This window comes from Quercus suber, unplaced genomic scaffold (genome assembly GCF_002906115.3).
Source record: "Quercus suber isolate HL8 unplaced genomic scaffold, Cork oak 2.0 scaffold_197, whole genome shotgun sequence".
Classification (NCBI taxonomy): domain Eukaryota; kingdom Viridiplantae; phylum Streptophyta; class Magnoliopsida; order Fagales; family Fagaceae; genus Quercus; species Quercus suber.
This window is the reverse complement of record NW_027069655.1, coordinates 475187-485651: the sequence shown is the minus strand read 5'-3', so window position 1 is coordinate 485651 and position 10465 is coordinate 475187. Positions and strand designations below refer to the sequence as shown.

Below are 10465 nucleotides of genomic sequence, written 5' to 3'. Positions count from 1 at the left end.
ATCGAGCCCTATTATTCATGATTCTATTAATGATTTTTTTTTTCCTTAGGCTTAACTCATTTATTAAAAAAAGTCTAAAATTAATGTTAAAGCTTTACTTGCTTAGAGCATTCACAGCCGGATCCTATATCCCATCTTATTTTACCATCTTAAAAATCTACTTTATCAATTATACTATACCATTTACAATATACTCAACATCCCAAAATTCTATTTTCCTCTTCTACTCACTAGAATAATATATTTACGTAATAAAATATATTTTTTGTTTTTTTTTTTTTGTTTTTTCTCAATTTTCTCCCCCACGGGTGTCATCCTCCATTCCTTTACTTTTCACCTTCTTCTGGCCTCCTTCTCCAAATCCATCATCCATATCAACCCAACTCCTCCACACAACTCCTCCATCATCCATATCAACAACCCAGATCGGCGAAACAGAAAAGAAAAGAAAAAAAAAACCATTAACCAGCAAACCCAGAAATTTATATACCAGAAATAACGCCACGCCACAAACCTAGAAAAACCACAAACCCACAAACCATTCCACGCCACAAACCCAGAAAAACCATCCACCGATCTCCGCCACGCCACAGCCACCACAACGCCGATACCAGCAAACCCACACCGGATCACAACGCCACAGCCACCACAGCTCCACCGATCTCGCCACCCACCGATCTTCGCCACAGCCATAGCCACCACAACGCCGATACCAGCAAACCCAGAAAAAAAAAAAAAAAAAACATATACCAACAAACCCACACCAGATCACAACGCCACAGCCACCACAATGCCGATACCAGCAAACCCAAAAAAAAAAAAAAACCAGCAAACCCACATCAGATCACAACGCCACAGCTACCACAGCTCCACCGATCTCGTCACCCACCGATCTCTGCCGTGCCAATCTTGCCACCCACCGATCTCCACCACAGGGTGTTAGGTCTGAAGAGAGCAGATGAGAAAGAAAGAAGGAAGAGAGAAAAAAGAAAGAGAAAAAATGAGGGAGGAGAGAGAAATTGCCGGGTTAAAAGTAGAGAGGAGAGAGAAATGAGAGTATTAAATTTTTTTTTTTTTTTTTTTTTTGCAATTCAGCTACAGTACTATCTTACATTTGAGATGTTACTGTAGCTATATCTCAAATTTTTTTAGCATTTTAGCATATGGCCTTCTAGTTGTTGGCCTTTTTTTGGGCTTGTATGCCAAATGTGACTTGCGTTTGGCATATAGCAATCCGAATGCGGATGCTTTTATAACAAACAAACCTAAATGACCTTTGCTATCAAATCAACTCCCCAAACTGTATATAAATGTTTCATTCATTTTAAAGCCCGATCCATGGTTTGTGCTATTTACATTTGGCCCATGTAAATTATGGGCCTCTGAAAATATGGGTCAGGCCAGGCCTTAAAACCCAAGAACTATGTTTGGCAACAAGTAGTTTGTAAATCCAATTCCAAGATTAGGGTTTTAGGGTTCCCTTATAAATCGCAAAGTCGCTTCACACCTTCACTTTCCTCCTAGCTAGCTCATCCAAGCGAGCGAGAGAGAGAGAGAGCAGCCATGGTTCACGTTGTTTTCTATCGCAACTGTAAGCCCTATCTACCTTTTGATCTTGAAGTACTTTTTGTTTTGTTTTTGTTTTTGGGTTTTTACTGTTAATACTTGTTTGGGTGCTGAGAAAATTGAGGAAAGGAATTGAAGTTGGAACCTTAGATCTTATGCTTAACTTGGCTAATAATTAGTTTGTTGTGTTTTTGAGTTTTGAGGGTTTTGTGTTATGTGATTTCAAATATCAAATGATGGATGGGAATTTTAGATTCAGAATAAAAAAAGGGATCTTTTTGGTGATATTCAATATGATTGTCTTGCATTTTCTGTTGTTTGGTTTGTGGGAAAATGGGCTCCTCAGTTGTGTCAAATTATGTGCAATGATTAGTGAGTTGAGCTAGAAATTATAACATGGGTAGATGTTGGAATCCATACATGTTCTTTTATCTCCATAGGTTTCATTCAGCTAAATTGAGTGTTAATTTATTCTTTTGTTTTATTTTCTAAGAAACCAAACTAATTGTAAATACCAGACTGAGTTTAGTTAGTAACTTTATCATAGAAGATGTTGGAATTTCGATGCAGTCTATTTTTTCCCCTCATAATGGGTTCCTTGGCAGCCAAACCGAGAGCTATTTTTAAGGTCGTTCTTTATTTTTCTCATAAACCCAGCATGGCATAAGTTAATAAATCATTTTGAGGTGTTTATTAAAAATTGCAGATAAATTTTGTTTCTTTGTATTAATATAAACTGAGTTATATGTAGATGGGAAGACCTTTAAGAAGCCTCGCCGTCCATATGAGAAGGAGCGGTTGGATGCTGAGTTGAGGCTTGTGGGAGAGTATGGGCTGCGATGCAAGAGAGAGTTGTGGAGGGTTCAGTATGCTCTTAGCCGTATTCGTAACAATGCAAGGATGCTTCTGACCCTCGATGAGAAGAACTCTCGTCGAATCTTTGAGGGTGAGGCTCTTCTCCGAAGGATGAATCGGTATGGGCTTTTGGATGAGAGTCAGAACAAGCTTGATTATGTCTTGGCCCTGACTGTGGAGAACTTCCTTGAGCGTCGTCTTCAGACACTTGTCTTCAAGTCGGGAATGGCCAAGTCCATCCACCATGCTCGAGTGCTCATTAGGCAGAAGCACATCAGGTAAAATTACCTTTTTGATTGGTAAATATAGAATAACTGCTTCACTACTATGTTGTTTACAAACGATTAGACTTGTAAGTTGGTTGTAACTAGATCTTGAGAAAGCCTTGTTTCCTTGTAAGGTAGAAATAAGAGAGGTATGGCCAATACAGATGTGTTCATAAAAGAAATACCTTGAATGATGCAAACTGACCTGTTTAAATAGCATTTTTGTGCTCAATATAATCCTGGTGTTTCTTTTTGTAACTGTGAGCAATTGTTGTGGTGGTGGTGGTGATGGTAATGGTAGTGTTAACAGTTGATGCATTTGATGGTGATGGCACTGTAGTGCAAGTGGAACAATTGGATGTGATGGTGTTCTTGGTAACTTTGTCATGGTAGTAATGGTGTGTTGATGAATTTATATGAAATTTACATGTTTGGCACACTGCTAATACGTATGTGCATGTTTGTGTGCATGTTTGTGTGTGGTTAATGGACTCCAATTGAGACCCTTGGCTTTATTCTTGTGGCTTGTGTATGTATTTATTTGCTATTTTAGTTTGTATGCACTTCTTGTTGATGTAATCTATTCCCATGAAATCATACCCTCTCAAATGGGCTTCTTAGAATTTTTTAGTACTGTCTTGGTGATACCATTGTTTTGTCGAATAAAGATTGTATATATTTCCCAGAACTGCTCTGAATCAAAATTCAAAAGATATTCAGAAAGTATGGGTGAATGATTTGAGGCAGTACTTTGTATTCTTCTTCCTTCATCTTGTATTTCCTTTCTCTTATATATGAATTAGCTGCCTGGACATTGATGCTTAATCCTATGTACCGCAGTGTCTGTAAAAATTTCATTTTAATTCTTCTTTAGCTTAGAAGAGTTGGGAAAATATATCAAAGGTTGATGCCTCTGTAGGATAGTAGCCCTGATAAAAACTCAAAGTTGTTAAATGCAACTCGTTACTGCAGTTACTGACGTTTCCAAAAGTGCCTGATGTTTCTCCCTCTCTTCTAAAGAATAATTTCTGCATTTGTAAGAAAAATTTCAGTGTTAAAATGGATAATCATTTTGTACCGTTGACTTGAATGCGTACGATTAGTGATTTTGGCTGCACTTATGAGGGTTAAGGATCATTTACTCTTACAATGCTAATGACTGTTTTTTGGCTGGCCAGGGTTGGGAGGCAGGTTGTGAATATTCCATCTTTCATGGTGAGGGTTGATTCACAGAAGCACATTGATTTCTCACTTACCAGTCCATTTGGTGGTGGACGACCTGGAAGAGTGAAGAGAAGGAATCAGAAGGCAGCTGCTAAGAAGGCTGCTGGTGGAGATGCAGATGAAGAGGATGAAGAATGAGTGATGGGTTAGGACCTTTACTAGTAATACTACCAGTAGGACTGAGGTCTCAACTTTGTTGAACTTTCAATGTTTTGCTTGCAATGTTTAGTATCACTTTAAGTGAGAATAGAAATAGCTTGTTGTTATTTATATGTACAATGTGTGCTTTCTTGGCTTAAAAATGTGTGTCGAACCCAATGGCAGAGGAAATTCATTATGGACGATTGCTAGCTAGAGTTTCAGCTGTCATTTATGAGCCTTCTAGGCCTGTTAATTATACATGGGATGTGCTTATTGGATATGTTAGTGTGTGATAAATCAGTTGCCAGTGTTCACAGCCTTTTGGGTCAAGGGTAAAACTTAGTTGCAGTTCTTTAGGCGTAGTACATTAAGTTCCTTAATTAAATTCTAATGCAAAACTGTATTAAATTTAATTGTCTTTTGGAAAGATAAAATTGTTTGTGTATCATTAGTTAATGTAACCATGTGCTTGAATATGGTTAGAGAACTGTACCTAAGTTTTAAGTTTTGCTCGTGGGTCAATTGTTAGTTTGTTACCATGTTTTACCGGTAAAGTTTTCAAGTGTATTTTGTTGATTCTTTTTACGGGTATGGAAGTGGGTGGTGTGGGCGCACTTTAGAATCAAGGGTAAATTAAAATTTACCCTTTTCTAGTTGGGTCATTTAACAATATAATTCACGAAGTTTCAATTTTTACATTTAAATCCAAAAGTTGGGATTAAAATGAAACTGTTAAGTTCCGTCCAGAATTAAAAATTAGAGATATAAACAAGTTCTGTTCTGTTGATGATTAGCCTATTGTAGATCAATCTTGGCAGTTAGACGAAGGTATTTATGCACAGTTTGGACTCAATTTCAGACCAACAGTTAAGTTTTGTCCAATATTAACATTGAGAGATATAATTTATCGATATGAATTATAAACCATTTCGTAGTAAAAACTATATATATTATTATAGGCAAAAATATCTTTTTGGTCTCTATATTTTGACCATGTTTTCAATTTAGGTTTCAAGGTTTTATAACATTATTTAGTTCTCATATTCTAAACTTCTTGTCATTTTAATTCATCCTGTTATCTAATTTACAAAGAATGCAATCTTAGGGTGTGTTTGGATACTGTTTATTTTGCTGAAATTAAAAATTATTGCTGAAAGTACTGTGGATAAAGGTAAAAGTTAGTTTAAATAGTACCGTGTAAGGGTCATCAAATAGCCCAAATAGCCCATGGCCCACAGATCGACCTAAAAACCTAACAGCCCACCAGGCTAATGGGTGGCCCGATCCGTTGTTATTGAGGCCCAAGAGTAGCCCATTAGTCCAATGGGTTAGGCCGTGAGCTGGTTTTTATGTCTATGGGTACCCGGTGGGCGAGCCCAGTAGCCCAGTCGATTAGCTCAACCTAATAACTCATAATTTATAACAAAAATTTATAAGAGGCGTATGAATGATTGATCTTGAGATATTATAGAGGAATTCCTTAAGAGAACTCCTCAAACCATTAAGATACTTAAAGTAATTGTGCTAAACTTAGTTTACTAAATATATATTTTTTTAGTAGTCTAGCAAATTTGAATTAACCATATGACATTTTTTTTAATTAAAGATAAAAATAAAAAACTATTTAAAGTCTTAATAAAAAAAAAAAGGTTTTGATCAACAAAACAAAAAATTATATAGATTTGACTGTAAAAAAAAAAAATTATAATTAAGTATTAAATTTTTTGATTCTTTCCTTTATAAAAATAGATTGATTATTCTCTTATAAAAAATTGATTTTTCTCCTATAAAAATAATAAAATAATATGCTAATACAAGCCTATGGGTAGCCCATTAGGTTCAACTTGGTAGCATAGCTCGCTTAAGACAAAATGGGCATTACCCATGGGCAGGATCATGGGTTGGGGTTTTCTCTTTCGGTCCAGCCCGACTCGGCCCATTAACTAATTAATAGCCCATTATGCTCATGGGCCAAGTAAAAATGGGTTGGGCCGGCCCAACCCAGTCCATCGATGACCCTTAGTACCGTGAGGCGCATGAAGCCCAGTCTATCGATGACCCTTAGTACAGTGAGACCCATGAATGAGACCTATAAATAGTAACAAAAATAAGCTAAATAATAAAATAATTTTAATTTTTAATCATAATCCAAATGCACACTTTTTCAGCAACCTTTCTTCCTTACTGTTGGCTCGGAATAAATCTGTGACCACTGTAAACTGTTTTTTTTGAATTACTGGTAAACCAAAAAATTGGTCATATACACAATAATTGATATATTATTTTCTAGTCCAAAGTCTAAACAATATTTATTATTATTATTATTTTTAAAGTCTAAAAAATAATATATCAATATATGTCATATGTGTCGGTATCAAAGTTGTTTACTTCGAGCACCACGAACACGTTAACATTGTTCAAAAGCTCAAAACCCCCAAACCAAAACTGAAGAAAGAAAAGCAAACATGGATTCAATTAACTTCATCAAAGGCTATGGCAAAGTACAAGACCTTGAACTCCAGCATCAATCTCCAAATCCAAACACAAACACACAGAAGAAGCCCCTTGTCACTGCAGTTTCAATCTTAGCCATTCTCTTCTTGTCTCTAACCCTCGGTGCCATGTTCGGAGTGCTTGTCCATATGGCCGCATCTGACCCACCTGATTTACCATCATCATCCAACTCGGCCGTGCATGACACTGACTCAGTCATCAAAGCCGTCTGCAACGTGACTCGCTACCCCGACTCGTGCTTCTCCAGCATAACTTCATTATGTTCATCTTCTCAAAAACTCACTGACCCAGAAGCCATTTTCAAGCTCTCTCTCCGAGTCTCCATCGCCGAGCTCTCTAACTTCAAGAACACCATGATTTCGAATTCGAACCAAGGGGCAGCTTTCGCTGACTGTCAGAGCCAGATAGAGGATGCGGTGAGTCGACTCAATGACTCGGTGGTGGCGATGGAGGTTTGCTCAGGACGAGAGAAGGTGTTGACGGAGGCCAAGATCGGCGATTTACGGACGTGGATCAGTGCTGCCATGACGGACCAAGAGACGTGCTTGGATGGTTTGGAAGAGACTGGGTCAACGGCTCTTGATGAAGTCAAGACCAAGATCAAGAAGTCACAGGAGTACACAAGTAATTGCTTAGCAATTTTGGCTAATATCCACACCCTTCTTCGCAATTTCAATGTTCCCCTTCATTGAAATTTTTGGTCCTTTTTAAACTATGTTTAATGAACAATTTGTGATCTTACTTTTGTATGTGTGTGAGTGTTTCTGATGTTAATTTGTTATCTTATTTGTGCTTGCTTATAAATTGGTAATGCATGTACAAATTGTATAAGCAATCCATATATTGTAGTAATGATTTTTTGGATTGCAATCTCTTCTTTTGTCAAGATTGATTGATTCTTGTTTTATGGGAGTAAGAACTTTGATACAATTCGAAATTCTACAATGCTTCACTGAGTTTGAGGTTGAGAAAACACAATGATCTCCCTCAAGCCAAGTTCCATTGCAAATTCCATGCCCTTCTAAGCTACCCCTTTCATGCCTCTCATTCTGAAATCTCCAAATTAACAAAAACATGGTACATCAAACCGCAAATTCTTGAGGCGAAGATTGTTATTACAGGCATTTTAACAGAGCTCTTATTCCCTCTTTGGCACCTTTATAAAAACACAGCTTACTTTGCTGCCACATTGCTTGTACTGATGGGCAGAGCCACACAATTGACATGCATAAGTCGAAATAATCCTTTTGCGAAACATATTTACTTTGGGGAGAGAAGACTTCATCCTATAAAGCTGTGTTTCATGAGTTTTTGTGACTGTCTATCAATTCATTAACAGAGGCATTTTGCATCCAGAATTCTATGAGGAGACATAATCATATATGTAACCGGCCGTTATAGCCGTATAGGCAACCGTTGTTGTGCAGACTTTAATGTGATGACCCATTCCAACCCGCCACATGGACCCTCTCTCTATCGCCTTCCTTGCTTTCATAATACTATGCCAAGCATACGATGGATTACCATGAAATTTAGCTTGCATAAAGTGACTTCAGGATTGAGGGTGATGAATAGGTTGCTACTTGCTAACCTTGCTTGGCCAGTAAAGCCAAATTGAAGGTTTTCGAATATCCAAACTCCTTGCCACCTCTTCTCTTGGAACTACACAGTTTTTGCCAACTCATCCAATTAATTTTGCATTCACTTCATTGTTGATCCCACCAGATTCTGCTTGCCATTGAGTTGATCTTAGTGCACTTATCAGGTAGTATAAATACACTCGTTGTGTAGGTAGAAATTTCCTAGGCCATCGCCTTGATAAGAACTTTCCCCCCTGCTTGAGACAAAAGCTTTTATTTCGAACCTTGTTATTTCTTCTCTACCCAATCTTGCATAGTTAGGTCTTTTATCTTTTCTCTGCCAATGAAGGATCAAGGATGGCAACCCCAAATAATAATCATACTGTTAAATACTAGGTACACCCAGCATGGATTTAATTCTATCTTTAATACTGGAATGGGCATGTAACTAAAGAATAAAGTTGTCTTCTCAGAGTTGAGCTTTTGTTCTGAAGCATCCTCATATAACTATAGTGAATCCACTGAGTTTTGGCATTCAGCCTTTGAAGCCTTACAAAAGAGAATACTGCCATCCTTTACTAATTGATACCATAGTGATCTTCCCAGCTCTCTCAGCATCAAGTAAAAGTGAGGTGAGGCCTTCTGCACACAACAAGAATAAATGGATTCCCTTGCCTTGTACTTCTGGTTGGCTGAATATATCCTTTTAACATGCCATTTACCATCACCAAATATGTAGCAGAAGTATAACACATCAATACATCATCACCAAAGAGATCCATCTTTAGTGATGAAGTGTATTACTTCTGCTTCATGATTGATTATGGTAAATAGAGTGCTCCAATCTTGTTAGTTTAACTTTTCCCCCAGAGAAAAACATAGTCAATGCTTTCACTATTTACACATAATTTTAGTACTCTTTTGTCTACATTATTTTGTTTGCCTCCTATGGTTATTGAGCATTTGTGTTTTCACGGCGGGGGTGAGATCTCTCTTCTAGATTTAGTGTTCCCCTAAGTGGCTCTGATGGATTCTTGGCGAGTTTTTGATTTTTGGGTCCTCAATTTGTATTGATGGTTCCCCTTAGCTTGAGGTGGATTCTTTGTATTGATGCTCTGTTGTTTGTAGATTTTTTCTTTGAGAGTTTTGATCTCTCCTAGCATATACTGCTCTTGTAATTTTCTATTTATATTAACAATAAATTTCTGCAGCTTTCTCTAAAAAAACGGAGTTTTTAAACAAGGGTGTGTTGGAAATATAGCAAAGAATAAACTAGTTTTGATCAAACTAAAATAAACCCATATAGTTAGCAAGAACAAAAAAATAAAGAGAGGTTTAGAATGAATTTACAGTTCTAAGGGTTGACTCATGTCACCTAGAGTAGAATTTAGTGTGAATGGCTCTTTTGGCTGAACAACCACCCAAGATTAGACTATAGTATCGACTTTCGTGATGGATGCAATTCCACTCATGAAAGTTAAGAACAACCTTCTAATATACCTTTCCTTAATTGTGATTGAGTAAAGAACTCCAATTGCCAACCAAAAAAAAAAAAAAAAAAAACTAGGAGAGAAAAGGAGAGATCGATTGTTACTATTCATAATAAATTTGGTGGTTGAATGGGTTTTGATAGAGTATTAAATAAGCCACGGATAACAATAAAATAATGAGTTAGCTTGATAAATGATAAGTAAGCTAATCTTCATCGGTCACTGAGAATTATTAAAAGCTCAAAAGTTGAAAAAAAAGGAGAGCAAAAATAATAGCTTGAAATAAATTGACCTGAATCTCACATGTCGCATCTCTCAAAAAGAAGGGCATGTAATATAGATAAAGCCCAAGTCCACACTAGACCCACTATCTTAAAATATTAATAGAAGTGAACAATGGATTATAAACACATGAATGGACTCACTTCAAACCAGAGACTCACAATAAACGATAAATTGTTTAGAATATGCACCCACAGTAGAATATATTATGCTTCTCTCTCACAACTCAACTTGTTCCATCCAGTAGCGGAGTTAGAATTTAAGTTCGGGGGGAGGGGGGGGGGGAATTTATAAGCAATGCATACAGGCACAAACACAAAAAATAACATGTGGGGCCCGTGGGCCTGATGGCCTCGGCCCATCGGATAGCAGGCCCAAGGCCCATGCCGAGGAACACTGACTATTCAAGGCTAAATTGGGGAAAGCCTCTTTTCCCAATCCACGCCGAGGACCTCCTCATCCTCGGCCTGACAAGGGTGATTTTCGGGAAAGACCAGGCCCAAAGTAAGCTGTCACCCTCGCATTTAATGCATTCACCTAACCCCCC

The 10465-nt window shown here is 37.4% G+C and overlaps 2 protein-coding genes across 2 annotated transcripts; both read left to right on the top strand.

Annotated features, from left to right (window-relative positions):
- Positions 1 to 1456: 1456 nt before the first annotated feature.
- On the top strand, positions 1457 to 4332 carry LOC111995144 (small ribosomal subunit protein uS4y). Its single transcript, XM_024027051.2, has 3 exons — positions 1457 to 1591; positions 2318 to 2699; positions 3866 to 4332. Exons 1-3 carry the CDS (start codon positions 1564 to 1566, stop codon positions 4047 to 4049), a joined length of 594 nt encoding a protein of 197 aa, XP_023882819.1. The 5' UTR covers positions 1457 to 1563; the 3' UTR covers positions 4050 to 4332.
- A 2092-nt stretch (positions 4333 to 6424) lies between these two features.
- LOC111995823 (pectinesterase 3) lies at positions 6425 to 7452 on the top strand. The gene has a single exon (XM_024027771.2). It carries the CDS (start codon positions 6518 to 6520, stop codon positions 7256 to 7258), a length of 741 nt encoding a protein of 246 aa, XP_023883539.1. The 5' UTR covers positions 6425 to 6517; the 3' UTR covers positions 7259 to 7452.
- The last annotated feature ends 3013 nt before the right edge of the window (positions 7453 to 10465 follow it).